Source organism: Peromyscus leucopus, chromosome 20 (genome assembly GCF_004664715.2).
Source record: "Peromyscus leucopus breed LL Stock chromosome 20, UCI_PerLeu_2.1, whole genome shotgun sequence".
In the NCBI taxonomy this organism is placed as follows: Eukaryota; Metazoa; Chordata; class Mammalia; order Rodentia; family Cricetidae; genus Peromyscus; species Peromyscus leucopus.
The window spans coordinates 16,756,378-16,776,065 of record NC_051080.1 but is presented as its reverse complement, the minus strand read 5'-3'; the positions used below and the strand labels follow the sequence as shown (position 1 = coordinate 16,776,065).

General features: G+C 51.5%; 1 protein-coding gene across 7 annotated transcripts in view; it reads left to right on the top strand.

The window, feature by feature from the left end:
• Tafa5 (TAFA chemokine like family member 5) overlaps positions 1-19,688 on the top strand; it is a 212,607-nt gene that overhangs the window by 68,833 nt on the left and 124,086 nt on the right. For 3 of the 7 annotated variants that reach the window (XM_028878169.2, XM_028878162.2, XM_028878165.2), the window contains exon 1: positions 7,616-7,922. The exons of the other annotated variants lie outside the window; for them this stretch is intronic. In XM_028878169.2, the coding sequence (XP_028734002.1) occupies positions 7,832-7,922 (91 nt within the window). In that variant the 5' untranslated portion in view covers positions 7,616-7,831. Of the gene's footprint in view, positions 1-7,615; positions 7,923-19,688 lie in introns of those variants that run through there. 7 annotated transcript variants of the gene reach the window in all.

Below are 19,688 nucleotides of genomic sequence, written 5' to 3'. Positions count from 1 at the left end.
ACATTTCCAGGGAGGTTAGGGTAGGGGACTTTGGGCATTCACTTGGGCGGGTGACAGGGGCTAACTAACATCTGATCACGCTGCATGAGCCCTGCTCCTGAACGATGGGGAATATGCAGGAGGCCTCCCTCACCTCAGCAGTCTCATTGACTATACTATACGGAGACTTCATTTCTGGGTCTGGCTCCAGCCTTTCTTGGGATGTGCAGTACTTCATTCTTTATTGTGCCAAAATTTCTGACAAAAACAATTAAGGGAAGATCAGGTTAATTTTGACTGATAGTTTAAGGGTGTAGTCCATCATAGCAAGGGGGTGTGAAAATATCTGGTCACACTGTCTGTAGACAGGAAGCGGAGAGGAGAGAAGGTGGCTCTTAGCTGGCATCCTCGTTTCCCCTTCCCATTCAGTAGAAGACACAGTCCACGTTCAGGATGGGTCATTCATTCCTTCTCACTTAAACCTCTCAGGAAACACACTCCCAGAGGCATGTCTCCTAGGTGGCCCCAGATGCAGCCTAGTTGACAAAATTAACCCTTACAGGGGAAGATTGAGAGCTCAGAGAAAGTCCTATCAGGCTGTAAGGAAATGGCATGTTTTAGAGCGAAGCCTTTCATTTCACTGTTTAATAGATTAATAAGCAAAACCAAGATACTGGCTTCTTTAAGTTCAAAGCCACCTGGGAAGGCCTTCTCAGCAAAGCAGTGTTTGATTTTGATTGGTCACGGGTATTATACCAAGTGTGACTACATAACTATCAGATCAGGGTATTGGCACGTCCAGCACCCCAGACACTCCCATTTCTTTGTTCTGGGAACACCCCAAATCCTACCATTTAGCTTTTTTGAAATGCACAGTGCCCCAACTTCATCTGACCCCACCTCACTGTGTCACAGCTCATCTGATCTCCCTGCTTCTGCCCGTGGCTTTGTACACAGCCTTCCTTCACCCTGTCTCTGTTTTCTCCTGTTGTTGTGGGCACACTTCACTAGCTACTTCTGTGAGGTCAACTTTATTATACTCAAATGATCGGTAAGGACCATGTTTTTCTCGGCACCTAAGTGATTTCACTTGGTATAGTTTCCTCCAGCCCCATTCATTTTGTTCCAAATGTCAGGATCTTTTTCAAGGATGAGTAGTATTACATCACCTATATCAATATTTAATACTTGTATTAATGCACTGATATATGTATAATAGTATACAATTTTCTCTCATACACATGCACACACACACACACAAACACACACATCATTCTTCCTTGATCTCTTAATCCATACATGAAACATGCTAAATCTGAATCCTGGATGTTGTGAACAGGGCCTCAGACACATAAGCATGTTGACATCTCCTCCGTCAGCTGATGTCTTTCCTTTGGATATGGACTCTGAAGTGGGACAGCTGGATCCTACAGAAGGTATGTGTTCCGTCTGGGGTTCCTTCATAGTGGTCTCCATAATGGCTGCACTAGCACACAGTCTCGAGATAAAATTTAAACTACAAGAACTGAACCATGTCCCTCCCTTCCTCCACAAAGGTGTATTGGGGGCTTAGCCAGCCTGAAGGTGGACCTAGATACCACAGATGGAAAAACAGTCCTGGCGGATGGGTATCTAAGCCAGGTTCCCGGTAATGGGTGTTCTTTGCCTGTGTGCTCCATCTATCGAATGGTATTGGGGATAGCAGGTGTGTATAAGTGGGAGTTGACTTCCTCCCCACCCACCTTGCCCACCGTGGTTGTTGAGATACCATGTTTCTAGAACATTTTGGGTGAAAGAAGGGTGCAGAAATGTCCCTGGATTTTTGTTTAGTGCCAACAGTGGGCATTGGGCCACGACTTGCTTGCTTTTTGTGCATGCTGTCCTTCCCCTAATTCTGAGAAAGACACACACATCTCCATACACACACCCAGTGCCAAGGAGATCAGGAGTGGGTGGAAAAATAGGGAAGGTACAAGGAATGTTTATCCTACTGATGCCAACACCCTGTGGTTGAGATGCAAGGTCACAGGGAAGACCATGGTCTCCAGGTAATATGTCTTTGAAAATATCTGAGTGGCTTTCTAGAGAAAGCATAGTGGCACACACATGTATAGACATAAGAGGGATGCACAATGACCTCTCTCCAACACAAACAGTAGCCACAGCTGTGCACACAGGAATATACCTAGACATGTGTGCACATATGAACACAAAGCTAAATGTTTGTGTATATTTGGTACACACATATACATGTGAGCACACACAGATACTGTGACTGCATACCTGTAGACATGCATATAGGTAAAGACGCACATACTAATGAACACATGGCTTATAAGCTGCTTGTAAGCATATGTATGCCTCCATATCAACCTAGATAGCCTGCTGGGCAGGAGCAACCCAGCTTCTTGTGCTCCATCCTCTGGATGTCTTCATTGGTCCCTTGTTCATACAAGGCCTGGACCTCTCAGAGGCTCAGTATGTGCTGCTGAGTGGCTAAGCTGATCCATCCTTTCCACTTTGAGGCTGCAGCACTTGCTGGGGAACTAGGTGTGTGTCTTTTTCTTATCCAACCCTGCTCACTGAAGGCAGCGCCCTGCTGAAGTCTGCCTTCCTCATTTTTTTCCCATGTGACCTGCTGCCCCCTAATTCCCTGGCCTGTGTCCATGGGTGCCTCTCAGAGACAGCCTAGATCTCTTCTCTTCTCACCCTTCCTTTCCCTGGCTCTCTGGACAACTTGGTGCTCAAGCCACGCCCACTTTTTCATTCATTCATTCATTCATCCACTCATTCATTCATATATGTGTACTAATATGTTGTGTTGTATACACGGTGTGTGGTGTGTGTGTGGTGCATACACATAAGTGTGCAGGTGTGCATACCCATGTGTGTGCATGCCCATATGTGCAAATGTCAAGGCTAGAGCAGGATGCTGGGTGTCCTCTTCTATTCCTCTCCATCATATTGCCTTGAGAAAGGGTTTCTCAGTGAATCAGAAGCTGACTATCCCGGCAAATCCACCTGTCTGTGCTTCCAAACATGCTGGGCATTCAAATTTAGATCCTTTTGCTTGTAGAGCAAGTGCTGATACTCACCGAGCGGTCCCCACTGCCTCCGAGCACAGGGATCTTAATGATCGAAGTTTAGGACTCTACATTTAGAGAGCTGCTGGGATTTCTCTGAGATCTGTCTGCAAGCTGGTTTTCAGACTTGCATAGAAGCAAGGGCTTTCCAGTCCTGTTCCATCTGTGGAGCTTCCCACAGAAAATGCCAGTGAGCCGAACCATAGAGAGAAAGAGAGAGGCGTGGTATTTTACTGTGAAGAGTTTGCCGCTTGAAGGAGATTCTTCCCAATTTCAGGGCCCAGCGCATCTTCGTGCAGGACTCCTCTGCATCTCAAAAGTCTCCTGGTTATCTTATCTTCCTTGTGATTCCTTCCTCTGCTGGAGGCTGGGTCAGCTTTCCCTGTGGGGAGTGGGTGGAATGGTTCCTCTGGCGGCCTTTAGTGATAGGATGCCCTCTGCGGACAGAGGGGCTGGTCGGCACCTTGGTGCCTTGTCTTTTCCCACCAGCACAGGAGGACACTATTCTGCTCTCAAGGGAAAGGCAGCAATCTTGAAGAAAAGCCCATTGTCACCTCGCCTCAGATTTGGTGGGTCAGAACTGACTCACTCTTCCGTTTGATTTTACAGGGTTTCATGGCTGCTTGGCTCTGGGTCTGCCCATCAGATTGGTTTAGAATATAGCAAGCCCTTCCGTTTCTTACAACTTCCTCCTCTTGGTTCTTTTTTTCTGACTTCATACTTTCTAATAGGAAGCTTGGACATCTGAGTGTACAGTGAGGGGACAGATCGAAGTGACTGGTCAGGGGACTGCCTGTGTTCTCTGTAATAGAGTGTGGGTATGCAGATAGGCTCCTTTGGAAGTGGGCATGGAGTCCAGGGGCAAGCGGCCTCCCCCAGAATGGACTGGCCTGATGAATTTCACATCCAGGGCACTGTGGTGCCCAGACATTTAGGCTGGGTTGCATTGAGGTCCTCCCTCCATTCCACCCCACTCCACACCAGTTATGAATGCAGCCCTGACTTTCCCCAGGAGGGGAGAGGTCATGGGCGTGATTGGCTAACTGCTGGAGTCTATGGGACCTGTCTTAGAATAGCATAAACATACGCAAGATTACTAAGAAAACCAATTATATTAAATGCAGTTATCAAATGGAAAAGAAAAAAAAAACATTTTGATACAAGGGTATGTTTGCATCTTTATTAAAGCATTACATAAAACGCCTAGCTGTAGAATGACTGTAATTTGAAATAATGGTGAACATAAGCAATGTGCTATGGTAGCCATAGATCTGTAACTTGATATGAAAATACCTGTGATTTCTGTTGGTGACAAAGTCACGGTTACAGCTAAACTATTGTGTTTACTGCCCACATGCCTAATTGAAGGCAATGTTCATTTTTTTTTTTTATTTTTGCCTAGAGGCATGTAAAATAAAACACTCCCTTCCCCTCACCAGGGTTCCCATACCTCAGGCATATGGCATGTGGGGACTGTCCTCCCTTTGGACAGCACCACATAGTCTATTCAGGTAACTGTCCTGGCAGCAGCCGATACTGGGGTACAGAGCCTCACTCACATGAGCCTTTGGTGATTCAGCTCTTTGGCTAAGTACCCTTCCATCAGCTGGCTGGATGGGCCCCTTGAATGGTGCCAACTCTTTGGCATCCCAAGTGCTGTGGCTGGAGGAAGGAACAATCCTCATGACCCCTCTCTTCTGCCCAGACCTCAGCACCAGGATTTCCCTGGCTTTCAAGCTCTTGATCTACATTCTCAGCACTGCCACAGTCTTATGATTTTTTTTTAAAAGGGTCTTTTCCTTTATGTCCACTTCCCTGGTCTGGTGTCCTTCCCTCCTGGGGGCCTGCAGTGGTTTCCTTTACCCAGCTGCTGTCTTAAGCTGAATGCCCAATGGGCTCCCCTGTCTGCACCGTTCACCTGCTCTTCCGGGTGCTAGACACAGGCTCTCTGCTTTTCACCTGTGGTTTCTGTGAAGGGCACCAGCAGGGCTGCCTGCCAGCCCAGTAGGAAAGCTTGGCACCTGGGGAAGGATGTCCTGGTCCTTAAACTTGGAGATACACACACTCTATCCAGTGGGAATGAATTCATCCGTGGGCCATGCATCTCTTTTGGGAACTTTCTTTCCATTTTATACATTCAGTTTCCAGAGAGACCCTTCAAATGGTTAGTTCTTTTTAGATAGGGAACAGTGTTCAGGATTTCAATTGATGTGCACCTGATTGGGGACAGGGCAAATGTCAGGGGTGGGTGGGCCTTCTTTCCTGGTTGCCGTCTCTTTGGGGCCAAGTCTGTGTGCGTGATGAGCACCTGCCAGACTCAGAGCCCTCTGAGGCAGAGCACACTGTTCCAGGTGAGGTGTGTAGGCCAGCGACCTTGGTGGAGGTCAGACTTCCTAAGACGGACAGGGCAGGATTCTGAGGCTGCCGCAAGGATGGCTTTGCTGGAAGATGTGTAGGAGGACATAAGTGGGTGAGGTGGGGGCAATCATTTAATGAAGGGGCTCCAGGGAACTGTACAAGAGAATGCCCAGTCTCTTCCATGGCAGATCCTGAATTGTTTAGTTGCTTGGCTGGTGCAAGGATGGGCCACCTCTCCAGGTTGGGGGTGGGAGGGAAGCTCTTACTAACTCCTATCTCTCCGAGCTGTCTTCTGGGGTGGGAGAGGGGTGTTGGCAGCCAGAGAGACAAATTGCTTCCCAACAGCTCCTCCTCTGCCCAGGTGTGGGATAGTAGTCTGGTCAGGCAGACAGCATCAAGTTTGGTGGCCAGTCTGCTTTACCCTTAATGGTGCTGGCCACCCTGCTACTGCAGACCTCAGTTTCCCCAAACGCACCCTAATAAGTTCGATCTATCTGACCTCTAAGAGCCCTTCAGAACTGGCCTCTTTCCTTGCATATCACCTACTCACTTGTGCGGAGAGAAAGCTGCCTCTGTGTGAAGCAGGTGAGCCCCAGACGTCAGCCAGTCCCCACCCCTGAACGACACACAGACCAAACACGGGCCCCTGATTCTTACCCGAAGCTCTGAACTGGGCATTGAAACCCGATTCAGACAAAAGTGCTTTCAGGCCTACCGTGCTGGTCCTGCTGCGGTTAGCATGGAGGGACCCTCTAAAAAGGACAGCACTGCCTCCAGCTCTGGGCCTCCAGATACAAATGCCGCTCGGCTCTTCCTTGCGGAAGAATGGAGGCGGCGGCAGGGAAATGCCTGCTAGCTTCTTCTGGGGCAGGCTGTGGGCAACCGCTGTGCCTGTGCTATTGGGTGTCCCGCAGCTGGCTGGAGGCGGGCGCACAGGAGGCCCAGGATGCAATGTGGTGATGGGGAAGGGAGTTTACTGTTTCCAAACCCCACGGAACCGCCTATGGAGAGCAGCCTCCTCTAAACTCATCTAGCTGCTCAGTCAGCCCGCCTGCCGGTTCTCTTTCTGGTTCTGCATTCTTCGGAGGACCTGGGGTAGGAACGGGTTGGGGGCTGGGCTCGCTCTTCCCCCACTCAGCGGAGCCAACCCGGCCGCTCTGCAGTGAGGCCCCAGTGCACCTAGGTGGAGCCCGACCCGCAGTTTTCTGCTGGACCAGCCCCACCTGACCCGCCGGTGCGCCAGACGGGGGCGCTGCAGGGCGGCCGGGTCCCCGGGGTCCCCTCCGCGGCCCAGTGCGCATCGGCAGCTCGGCGGCCCCGGCGCTGCACAGACGGCGGCAGGCGCGGGCCAGAGTCCGAGGCAGCGCGGCCTGGCCGCCTGGGCCGACCGAGACCCACGCCGCGCTCCCGTTCCCGCCGCAGCTCGCAAAGACGCCGAGCCGAGTGGCGGGCGCGCGCCACCAGCACCGGAGCAGCGGCGTCCCGCGGGCGGCGAGGCGCGCAGCGTCTCCGGCCCCACCTGTCGGCGCGGCCACCCTCAGCGTCGCCCCCGGCGTCCCCAGCCAGCGCGGGCGGCTCGCGGCAACGCTGGGCCCGGCCTCGTCCCGGCTGCGGCGACGGAGGCGCGCTCTCCCGGCTAGGCGCGGAGGCCGGCACCGTCCCGGGCAAGAGGACCGGCCCGGCGGCTCTGGGCCGTGCAAGTTGGACTGCGGCGGACTCGGCCCGGCCGCGCGGGCGCCAACGGCGGCGATGGTGCTGCAGCTCCGCGAACGGTGCGCAGCCCCGGCCCTGAGGCTGGCCCTGCGCGGCGGTGGCAGCGGCGGCGGAGCGGCCCCCTAAGCCCCCCGCCGGAGCAAGAGCGGCCAGCGGCGGCGGCGGAGCCTGAGAAGGCGGCGGCGGCAGAGCAGCGGAGGAAGGCGACGCGGATTTCTGGCGCGGGGCGACAGGCGACCAGCGCCGGGGCCGCGCCGGACCCCCCAAGCCCGCCGGGCCGTTGCGCAATCTGCGGCCGGTCTGGGCCCTGCTGGCGGCGCGGCTCCGGGGGCGGCGGCGGGGCTGATTCATGGGGCCGCGGCGGCCAGTCCCCCGCGCCCGGGCCCCCGGCGCCCCGCAGCGCGCGATGGTGGCCGAGTGGCCGGAGTGGCGGCCGCCGCGGCCCGAGACTTTCTGCTAACCTCCCCGCCCCGCCCGCCCCCTCCCCGGCGCCCTCCCTCGCGCCGTCCCCTCCCCCTGCCCAAAAGACACAGATCGCCTCCCGGAGTGGCGCCTCCAGTCGCGGCGGAGCGCGGCGTTGGCGGTGGATGGAGGGCGCGATCGGGCGGCCGCGGCGGCTGCACCCAGCGGGGCGCTGATGCGGCGCCTGGACCTTCGCTGCGCGACTTCGGGGGCGTCGGCCGAGTTGGCACTCCGCGATGCAGCTCCTGAAGGCGCTCTGGGCACTCGCAGGGGCCGCGCTCTGCTGCTTCCTGGTCCTGGTGATTCACGCGCAGTTCCTCAAAGAAGGTAATTGTCCCCGGCGCGCGCGGTCCCCGCACTGCTCGCGGCGGTCCCTGCGCGTGATTCTGCTTCCAGCACCTTCCACCGCTGCCAGCGTGGTGGGCCGAGGCTATGCGGGGCCGGAGTGGCCAGTGGCGCGAGCCTTCCCGGAGCCCAGCGCTGGATCTGCCTCCCCTGGGCCCATTGGGGCTCAGGGGTGGCGCGGGTTAGGCGCGAGCCCGAGAGTGCTGGGGCCTGGCCAGCTCCGGTGTAGTCCCGGAGTCCAGGCTTATGCCCAGGCTGCAGTTGCCATCCCCTGCCCCGCAAGGCTCGGTGGCAGTTGCGCCTACCCGCATGCCATCGACCCTCGGTAGGTGGCACCAGCGCTCCACTTTGGTAGCCTGGCTGAAGCCAGTGCTGAGCAGGCCAGGACTGAATGGATTGGGGGCTGGGGAAGGAAAGGTGTCAAGGGGTGAGGACTGCAAAACTGCGCCCATGTCCCAGGCTGCTTTCCGTGCTGGGTCGGGTACCCGCCAGACTCAGGCTAAGTAGGCAGAATTCAACACGAGAATGCCTAAGCCGCTTAAGTTCTGGTTCCTTTGCCCTCCTGGCCCCCTCTAGATCGCAGAGTTGTCCCATCCAGTTCTGGAGAGTCTGTTGAGACTTGTGTAGTGCACATTGGACTCTTGTGGTCACACTAACCCTTTGAGAATCCTTCCTTTGGCTTAGTCGGTGTGCACTGGCAGGCAGCAAAATGATGGACAGACAGACACTCTGTTGGAAACTTCCTGCCTTTTGGTAGCCCCTCTTGGTCTTGGTGCCTCTGGGATCAGCCTGCTCTGGTGGCATCTGCTGTAGGAGATTGCTGGTGCCCTTGTCCATAGGCCATGCCTGCCCTGGCTAGCACTCCTTTAGGTCGGCAGGGAACACTGAGCCCTGGAAAGTGCTAGTGCAGATTCCTACAACTGTTCTCACTTAGCTCCAGGTTCCTGAGGAAGACAGGTTTACAACATTCTGCAGCTTCCCTGCCTAACTAGTGAGCCCCTGGACACTGGGAGCTCCCTGGATCCAGGGAGCACTCATCGTCTCCTGAACATTGTTCCCCCTTGATTTCAGGTGCCTCTTTGGCTTTGTAGAAACTAACTAGGTTTTGCTGCAGGCATGTGAGCCTGCTCAGCTGGAGCTCCCGGGCCCTTCTTGGAGTTGGAGGCCAGTCTTCCCTCAAGCTTAGGCAACTTACTTCATGAGTGGGCAGTTCTGCCATTGACTGCTGTTGAGATAACTCTTTCTTGCAAATATGAGTCATTTCCTTCAGACACCCCCCACCCAAGAGAGCTGTCCTCACCTAGTGTCCTCTGCCAGGCAGCTGTGTGTGTGTGTGTGTGTGTGTGTGTGTGTGTGTGTGTGGCGCGGGGAGGGTTGGGGACCACCACATGGTTCACCCCAGACCCAAGCCATGGGGTTCTTATACTTTAAGACCTTGTTTGGGCCACAAATTCTTTTCCAAAGCTTTCCACTGCTTCTTTCTTGCTTGGGGGTATTCATCTTCGGGAAGAGCATGGATGTTAAGGTTCCATGGCTCCTCTGAGTTAATCTAGCCTGTTGTAGTAGTAAGCAGTAAGTTACAGCTTACTACAAAGAGATCCTGGTCATTTGGAGTCATGTGACCCAGGGGATGGGCCCATTCTGTCTTGCCTGGTGGGAATAAACTAGTCACAGAGTCTTCTAAGCTATTAGATTCTGTCTTTTGGTCAAAAGGGAAGTAAGTCCCTGTGTCCCTGGTGGCCGGGTGTGAGGTCACACAGGCAGGATACATTGGCACCTGTGTTCTGAAGTGGAGGGGGATGTTCCCTGAGGGTGGATTTGCAGCGCAGCCCTTTATAGAAGCCTGGGCATCTGGTGTGGATAGACATGTGCGTGTTGTGGCGGACGGTAGAGTGAAAGAGGAGTTTGTATATGCTGACCATGGGTCATAGGACCCAAGGCACAGTGTCCTGGAGGCTGCTCTTGAGGAAAAGCCCAAGTGTTTACCCTGTCCTTTGGGGACTTTGTGAGCCCCCCCTGTTGTCCACCCTGAGTTGTTTGCTTCTATGACCCTGGATCCCAGTGCCCTTTGCTGTTTCCTTCTGTCACAAAGGTCAGGGCTGGCATTCCTGTCCTTGTTTGCATGGTTGTTTTTGGTCTCTGGCACCCGAAGCAGGAGCCTCAGGATAGGCCTCAGGGTGTTCAGTGAGAGACTGGAGACCATGGTTCCCAGAGGAGGCACTGGGCCCTTCTGGGAGGATTGGACTGCAGACTGAAATCCGCTAGGAGAAAGAGAGCTAGGCAGCTTGGACAATTGTTACTTGTTGCCTGGGGATGGAGTGGGAAAGAGCTGTATAAATAGCCATTATCACAAATCTGGGTTCCCTCCCCCCCAGGGGTGAAGAATGAGGGGCCCAGGGAACCGTTTTTCCACACTTTGCCTTTTGTGTGGAGATACAGGCTACCCCGTGGCTAATCCATCCCGCTCTGGCTGGCCTGTCTTGCAGAGATTGCTCAGATGAATAGGGCTGTGGACCCGGAGAGAGGAGAATTGTGCCCCTAATTGCAGCCCTGGTTTGTCCAGTTTCTGTAAGAACCGGTCTTGTCCACCGTGCCTACTCAGTGGTGGCATCCGGAGGGCTGGGGGCCGGTGAGTGTAGCTAAAGCATGGGGTTCAGGTATCAGCAGGGTGCCCTAACTACCCTGCTCAAGGGTCATCAGCCCTGCTTGTTTGTGCTCTCTGGCTTCTTAGAGAGAGAGCAGGTCAGGGCAAGGGTGATGCAGTGTCAGGAACCCTGCTTGGCTCCAGCTGCCTCATGGGAGCAGAACGAATGTGGGATGGAAGGAGGAGGGAACAGGAGGCGATGCCCACAGTTCCTTATTTATGTGGGACTCTGGACATGGAGCTAGGGTCACAGCTGGGATTATAAACATCCTTAAAATCTTAGAAGTACCTGGGCCAGGGCACAGCAGTACAAACTGGTTTGGATACTTACCAGTATAGGAAGACAGTAACAGTCCAGTGAGACCTGGATTTCTGGCCTTTGGGGGTCCAAAGGCTACAGGACTGGGATTTAGCCCACAAGCCCTTTTGTCTGGAGGAGACATCCCTGTGTGTCTCCATTAGCTGTGGATTTTAGGTTTATCTCTCTGTCCTTGTAAATCCTTTTGATGGCTGGGCAAGTGTTGCATGAACTGAGCATGCCATTAAAAAAAAACCTCTCGGATTAATATCGAGAGCTTGTGGGTGAGCTGAGTGCGTGTGGCCCGGCTGCATGAGCACAGTGTCCCAGCATCTTAATTCCCAGGAACGTAGAGTCGCCTCACCCAATGTTATCTTCCTCGGCAGCTCTGAGGGATGGCTGTTGATTGAGCAAATAGGATCCAACTTTAATTTATTTAGTTAGCTCACTACTTTGGAAGTCGAGCACATCCTGTGAGCCTGCATGGTGTGGCCAGGCTGAAAGGGGACACACTTAAAACCCTGTGCAGGCAGGCATTGGTACTCAGTTGTGTCTCAGTAGAGTTCACTAATTAGCACCATCAATGCAAGACCTACAGCCATCCCAGGACACTTGTCCATCTGTGACATTGACCAGTTTATTTACTTTTATTTTTAGGATGTGTGTGCGTGCGTGTATGCGTGTGTGCGTGTGTGTGTGTGTGTGTGTGTGTGTGTGTGTGTGTGTGTGTGTGTTCATAGGTACCTGTGCTTGAAGAGGCAGAGGTCAACCTTGGGTATCCACCACCTTTTCCTTGAGACATGGTCTCTCACTGGCTTGGAACTCACTGACAAACTAGGCTGACTGGCCCATGAGCCCCAGGAACCATCTTGTCTTTCTCTCCAGCACTGGGGCTACAAGCCACAATACCAAGCCCAGGTTTTAAACTGATTTATTTGTTTGCCTGTTGATTTCATGGTTTCTGAGGATCAAACTCAGGCCCTCACATTCACAAGGCAAATACTTTACCAACTGCCCCATTTTCCCAGTTGTGGACCATCTTTTAAAAACTGGACAAAGAATTCAAACAACATAACAATTGCTGGCCCTAAGAAATCATTAGAAAAAGTATTCATTGAGGGGGATGGACAGGTTCTCAGTTGTTAAGTGCACTGGTTGCTCTTGCAGAGAACCTGGGACCTATAACTCCAGTTCTAGAGAATCTGATGCTCTCTTCTGACCTCCATGGGGACCAGGCATACCCCACATGGCAAACACACATACATTCAGGCATAATGTTCATTATATATATATAAATTTTAAATTGAATTTTAAAAGTATAGCATGTCTGTTACAAATACTTGTGTCCCTGAAGAGGCTGTGGCAGTGGGTGGGGACTGGTGGGGACCACTGGAGTTGGGTAGGGGCCTGAAGCTGTTAGAAAAGAACCTGGCTGTTCTTGGTAGAGGCTGAGCTGCGCTCGGCCCCTGCATAGATTCTGAGATGTACTGAAGGGGTGAAGCCTGAGTGTTTCAGGAAAGGTTTTTTTGCAGACCTGTGTCCTCCTAAGTTCCCACAGCTGGGCTGGATCTCCTACCCTCTGCTCCATGGCTCAGGGCTGCATGCAGAGAGAGCGCCTCAGCTTTTCCTGGGGACCTCAGGTATGTGATGGGACTGGGCTTGCGCCTTCCCTGTACCCAAGGTCTGTTTCTCCCTAGCCTTCCTGTATGCTTTACTGAGAGGCCGAGGAAATGGATGGCAGCTCGGGAGGGGTAGGATTGGAAAAGTGTTAAAAATAACCAGCAGCTCCTTTATCATCATTTACGATCACTTCTTGTGTCACGTGGCACCTAAATAAAACCCACACTCACCGTAATGGGATTCTCACCGGCTGAATGTCTGACAACTGTAAAAGTTAAAACAGGAAGGAGTTGGTCATGGCGTTGGCTGCGCACTGGCTCACCATAGCTTGCCAGAAGCGGGAGTCTGGAGTCTGAATTTCCTGGTTCTGTAGCACAGGGCCAGGAGGGAGACCCTTGAGAGACAGGTGGCCGTAGGGATGAGCTGCGCTAGGGTATCTGACCACACTGGCCACATCTGAACACAAGCTTGGAGCCTAGCTGTGTAATCACATGACTGGTCTTCCCTGTGCATCTTGGGAAACCCTGTCTTCTATCTTGCTCCGGCGTTAAGCTTGGTATTAGAAAGCCAGGTCCAGTCCTTGACTCTGGTGAACTGGCTGCTTGTTCAGCCCAGGTGGTATGTAGAATGTGTGTATATGTGGTATTAATATCTGTGTGTACAGGGTGTCAGAGTGGGTGGCCTTAGGATGTCCATCGCTGACCTTTTAATAAGTGAGGTGTTTGTGTTTATGCATATGATTATATCTTAATTAAATATCGAGATGTTTATACGGTTGTATGTAATTTGCATAAGCATATAAATTCATGAACATGTATTATGAACTTGATTAAAAATACAGCTGGGTAATGAGGGTGATGGTGGGGGCCGTTCCCTCTCTGTGTTTAGCTGCAAGTGGATCCACGGGTACTGTTGAAATGCCTATGGCCTCCTGTGTCCTGAGCGTCCGTGAAAACCTCACAGGACTACTGGTCTGCCTGTGACACTGATGTCAGCTAACTTTCTGTTTGCCGAGTCGGTCGGCCCCATGTGATCTCCTTTTTCCATCCACAGGCCCCATCTGGCCTTTGTCGCAGCCCCTGCCCCAAAGACTTGTCTTTACCTTTCTCTTGGATATCATGTGCGGCTTAATTCACCCTTGTCCATGAGGCATGATGCTGTACCACCCGACTACCACAGGCACTACACACACTTCATGTATACAAACCAAGAACACACAACACATATACACAGATTATGCATACCGTAATATGTCAAATGTACCACATAAACTCATGATCCATATTCACACATTCTGTTCTGTCACAGGACATATACATGTATATCCCATATTAACACCATATGTACTCATACTACCCACACACAGTGTATATATTCATGACATACAGCTACACTACATATGAGCACATATCACACATACATAAACTGCAGACTATATAAGCAAGCACATGTAAAGTTAACATACACCATGTATTAATACCTCATACACATGTAGCCTAGCTATATACATAATATATTGCCATATCTTACACATACATGCCACATATAGACATAGAATATTAATACCTTATACACATGTACTACCCCACACAACATAGGCACACATGCCATATATAAACCATGCACATAGAACATATACATACACCAGATAAGCACAACACATAAACACTGAACACACACTATATATGCATATCACATGTATATATCATACATACTGAATGTGTATGTATAACATACAGCAAATACACAAACATATCACACTCCCCACATACATACACATGCTATATATGTCGTCCTTGTACGCATACAGATACACTACAAACACATGTATGAATACTTCACATTTACATGCATGCTATACTTCACACATACGTTCATGTCCACACAGCATATACATTGTAGCACCAGGGCATACACACTGGGCATACTACACAGATACTTTACAAACAACATCTGTACATACTTTCCACAGACAGAACACATAAAAATACAGACTGTAGGCACATCCATGTAAAACACATATATACCATGTGCCATACATAATACCATACCACATACTTCACAGACACATGCCACATTCCATTCATAATCAGCATAAACACACACACACATGCATTTTACACAAGCATGTCACATGTGAAAACACCATACACATATCCTACACAAACCCACACCACACATGCAAATACATACTGCACACACATCCCACACAAACATAGGCAACACAAACACACACACACCACACACACACACACACACACACACACACACACACATCCCACACAAAACACACCACGCTTGCAGACCCCATGTGTTCTACCTTCAGTGTTCCCATCTGGAGCAAGGATGGTAGAAGACGGACCCAGCCAAGGCATGTATTTGCTGCTGCTGCCTGTTCTGTCCCTGGAACCTAGCAACCAGGTCTTCCCAGGACATTCTGCGTACCACAGAGGCTAGGCTGTGTCCAGAGGATGGGCAGACGGTATTTTCACAGATGAAGAGAGGCGTGTGGCCTCGTGAGAACAAAAGGCAGGCATTGGGTTCCTGAGTCTGGGCCAGAAGATCAATGGAAGACAAACTCGGTGGCCGCTGGGAAGCATGGCAGACAGGTGGTGCATAAAGTAACTCACGTCCTTTTAGGAAAGCAGGCAACCATGCCACAATGGTCCTGGCTCCCGCTGTTCCACCGGGGTCCCTTTTGCTCCCGCCTTCTTCAAGTTGGGTGAATGCTCGAGCATCTATGGGAAGGCCTGACCCTGCCTCTGTCTCCTCTTAGCACTGTGATTGGCTGGCTGTGACCTGTGTCCTCCCTGGGTGTGTGTGTGTGTGTGTGTGTGTGTGTGTGTGTGTGTGTGTCCTTTAAGAGTGACAAATTTCCACAATGTCATCTATAGAGAGAGGATTCCTGTGAAGAAGGTGAACCCCTGTGAAGAAGGTGAACCCCTGGGATCGGTATGAGGGGCAGGTGGCCGGGAGTGACTACACAGGTTCACTGCCACACTGGTCCACTTCAGAACTGGGGCCACACCTGGGGTCTGGGGCACACGAAGGAACTAGAGCAGATGTGAGTGTTGGCCTCGTGAGGATGATGGGGACACCCTGTTCTTACGCTCACTTACTTTGGCTCTTAGGGAGGGTTCGTGAGGGAGTACACCTAGTGAACTGGGCGATAGAAACCACAGACCTCCTCCTCTACGAGGCTGGAGGCCTGGTTACTAAGTGTCAAGGTGACAGCAAGGGCCACATCCATGTGGGTAGTGCTGCAAAGACCATGCAGTGTTTATAGGTGAGGGATAGAGGGAGGGAGGGAGGGAGCGAGGGAGGGAGGGAGGGAGGGAGGAACGGAGGAAAGGTGGGAGGGTGGGAGGGAGGGAGGGAGGGAGGTCAGCCACCTGTGCTTGGCATTGGCTGCCCTGTGGTTGCCCTGCTCCCTGGCTGGACCTTGTTCTAAATTCAAGGGTAGGCCCTGTCTGGAAGCTCACTCTGTGCCTCCGTGGAGATGACAAACCAGAGATACTGTCACCTTCAGGGAAGGACACACAAATATTGGCAGTCTGGAGGAAGTGGCGTCCCTCAGGAAGGCTTGACTTTTCTGGATGATGCCTGCATCCTGCTCATCCTGGTGGCTGGCTCTGGCACCGCTGGATGCCTTCTTGAAGCCCCATCTAGAATCCACTGTACACAGCTGGCAACCTTCACAATTCCCAAGTGATCTTAGGCCTTTCCTTCAGCAAACAGCCACTTGATTGGAACAGTGTGGCAAGAAGTGGGAAGCCAGACCCACCATACACATCTTGAGCTCCATCTCACAGTCATCTGAGTTCACTGCCGCAGACAGACTCCGAGGTCCTCATCTTTTAGAGAAAGTTTACCAGTGGGTCATATCAGGCTGGCTACCTTAGAGTAGCCATGTGACTAGACATGTGACTGATTGCATGTGATAATCAGTGTGACTGGAAAACAGAGGAAGACCTTGGGGCAGTGATGTCCCTAGTCACTTTCAGCTCCCTGCTCATCTGTCTCCTGCTCCTGAGGACAGGGCACATGCAGACATGGGTCTAGATCGGGTAATAGGACACAACTTTCAAACTATTCCAGTCCACCCACATGAGGACGACTACAGGCAGATCCTTGAGATGCACCAGCTGTGTGCTGCTGTTTTTATGTCAACTTGTCACAAGTTAGAGTCATCTGAGAAGAGGGAACCCCAGTTGAGAAAACGCCCCCACTAGATTGGCCTGCGGGCAAGCTTGTAGTGCATCTTGTTGACTGATGATTGACGTGGAAGGGCCTGGCTTTTGTAGGCAGTGCTATCCCTGGGCTGGTGGTCCCTGGTGATATAAAAAGGCAGGTTGAGCAAGCCACAAGGGGGTAAGCCTATAAGCAGCACTCCTGTGGCCTCTGCATCAGCTCCTGCCTCCAGGTTCCTATCTGTCTTGAGTCCTTTCTCTGACTTCCCTCAGTGATGGACTTATGACCTTAGAGCTGTAAGAGGAAATAACCCTTTCCTCCCCAAGCTGTTATTATCATGGTGTTTTATCATAGCAGTAGAAACCATAGCTAAGATGAGAACTGTACCGGGAATAGGGTATTGCTGTGATTGGACCTGTCTTTTTGGGAGAAATTATGCGAGTATTTTGGCCTAGGAAAGTCATTGAGTTCTCAGAGCTTAATGAGAAGTTGTAGGATCTTGGAAGATAATGCTGAGAACAGTGCAAATGATGGAGGCCTGGCTTGTAAAGTTTCAGAAGGAAGCAAAGACTCTACCAGGGCCATTTGTGTGATATTTTGAATTAAGAATTTGTGGTTCTGGTCATCTGGGGATGAAGAATCAGCTTGTGACTAAGAAAAGATCAGTATCATTGAGGCAGAGTCTTCTGAGAAGTGTTTCCTCAGAGTCAGCACATAGAGGGTAGGCCCAAAGGTGGCCAAAATCATACCTCATGCTGACAGCCAAACTTGGCAATGCATAAGAGTCTCCCGAGTGGAACCAATTTGGAAGAGGTCAAAGAGAGCTCAAAGTGAGACTTGACACCATGAGAAGCCAGGACAGGCTATTTGGGAATGTGAAGCCTTAAATGCAGGGCACTCCCCAGGATTGACAGACTCATGAAGAGAAGATGAGGCTTGGCACCATGTGGAAGAGTGAGTTCCTGAAGAGAGGCCAGGGATGGTTACTGAGGAAGGAGAATCCCAGTTGCAGAGCCCCCAGTGTCTTTGGAGATGCTGGTACTGTGGGATGACTGCCAAGGAGAAGAGTAGCCACAGAGTGGAGCTGGCCTGGGAGAAAAGCTGTGTAGTCTGTAGAGGGCAGAGTTGGAGAAGTGACCCAAGCTCTATGGGGGAGCCCAGAAGAGAACTGACCCTGAACCATTTACACTGTTGGACTTTGTTTTTTTTTTGTTGTTGTTTTTGTTTTTGTTTTTGTTTTGTTTTGTTTGATTGTGACTGTGCCCTGATTCTTCCCTCTTAGAGTAAGGAAGTAAGTAACTTATTTTGATTCTTACAGAAGCCCCCAGTCAAGAGGTTTTGGAATTTTAGAGAAATTTTGGATATTTTAGAGAAACTTTGAACCAGGCATTTTAAAAGAAGTTGAACATTTGAAGTATTTGAATTATTAAAGATTCCCAGACTTGTAAAAGTTGGAATGTTTTCCACTACGATACTATTAATATTGAGGTCTTAGTTGTGTTTCAACAGTGTTTGTGTGTCAAGTTGACGAGGGGTCAACTGTGCTGACTAGTTTGATGTTAACATGACAAAAGCTAGAGTCATTTTGAAAGAGGGGACTTCGGTTGAGAAAAGGCCCCCACCAGAGTGACCTGCGGGCAAGCCTGTGGTACAGCTTCTTGATCTGATGATTGATATGGGAGGCCCCACTCATATCAACCGAGCGGTGCCACCCCTGGGCTGATGGCCCTAGGTGCTAAAAGAAAGTAGATGGAGCAAGCCAGTGAGCAGCATTCCTCCATGGGCTCTGCTTCAGTTTGCGCCTCTGTTTCCTGTTCTGATGTGGCTTAGTGATAGGGAGAGTTATAAGATGAAACAAACCTTTTCCTCCCCAAGTTGTTTATGGTCACGGTGTTTTGTCACAGTAATGGAAGCCCACACTAAGGCCAGTAGTATCTAGTGCTGTCACTGTTCGCTCTTTTGATGTTTCTCTTGCCCAGACTTGTGTGTTGTCCTCTTTGTTGTGAGTGGTTCTTCAGAGAATAGAGAGGCCAAGTTTGTCAAGGAACAGCCTCTGCTGACAAGGAGCTGCCAACCCACCCCCAGTCTGGTGCAGCCATTGCTCCCAGGAGCTGCAAGATGGCTATGGCAGGAGAGTACACAGGAGCTTACCCCTGCCATAATATGCCTTCTCTGTGGGACAGAGGACCCATTGGGTCTCGTTTTCTCATGCAGCTCCTGGGCTCCAGTGCAGCAGGGACAACTGTGGTAGGCCATCCAGGTGTGAGTCTCAGTGCATTGGGGGGCTTCCACCTTAGGCCTCAGGACAGTGTTGCCTGTTAACTTAAGCTGAGCATCGTCAGCTCCAGGTCCATCGCGTGGAGTCCCAGAGGGCCTGGATGTGAGTGATGTCAGCAAGAATGGCCCTAGAAGCAACTGGTCCCCTTCCTTGTGGGGCCTCTTTGTATAGTCAGGTGGCAAACCTGCTTCTGCGGTGTCCTCACCCCCTAGGGCCTTTGTGTTTGTACTTTTACAGTCTGATCTGGGTGTTATGGTTCTCTGGAATCAAAGTGTGCAGAGGGGGCTTCAGCCTGCCTGCTTCCTGGCTCCTTGAGTTTCTCAAAGGTCGACCTTCCTTCCTAGCAGAGCCTTATGGAGGTTGTAATGAGGCTTCAGGCATCCATTCCTTCCCTGGTTGTTAGGCTCTAGGAGGGAGGCTGATAGGCTGGACTTCGGGGTTCTCCTTGAGCAAGCTCTGTCTGCTCACTGGGGACCCCTGAGGGATGCAGGATCAATTTGTAGGAATCAGTTGGCTGCAGGGTCAGTATTTGCCTTGAAGTAAGGGTGGGGTCATCTCTGCAGTGACAGAGAGGCGAGGCATAGTTCTGGGGGTGCTGAGCATGCACGTAGGTCTGGCAGGTGACCAAAGTGATGGCTCTTTTAGCTGTCACCTCCTTTAGTCCTCAGCCCACCTTCAAAGCGACTGACTGTTTCGAGACTGCCCTTGAGGAAACTC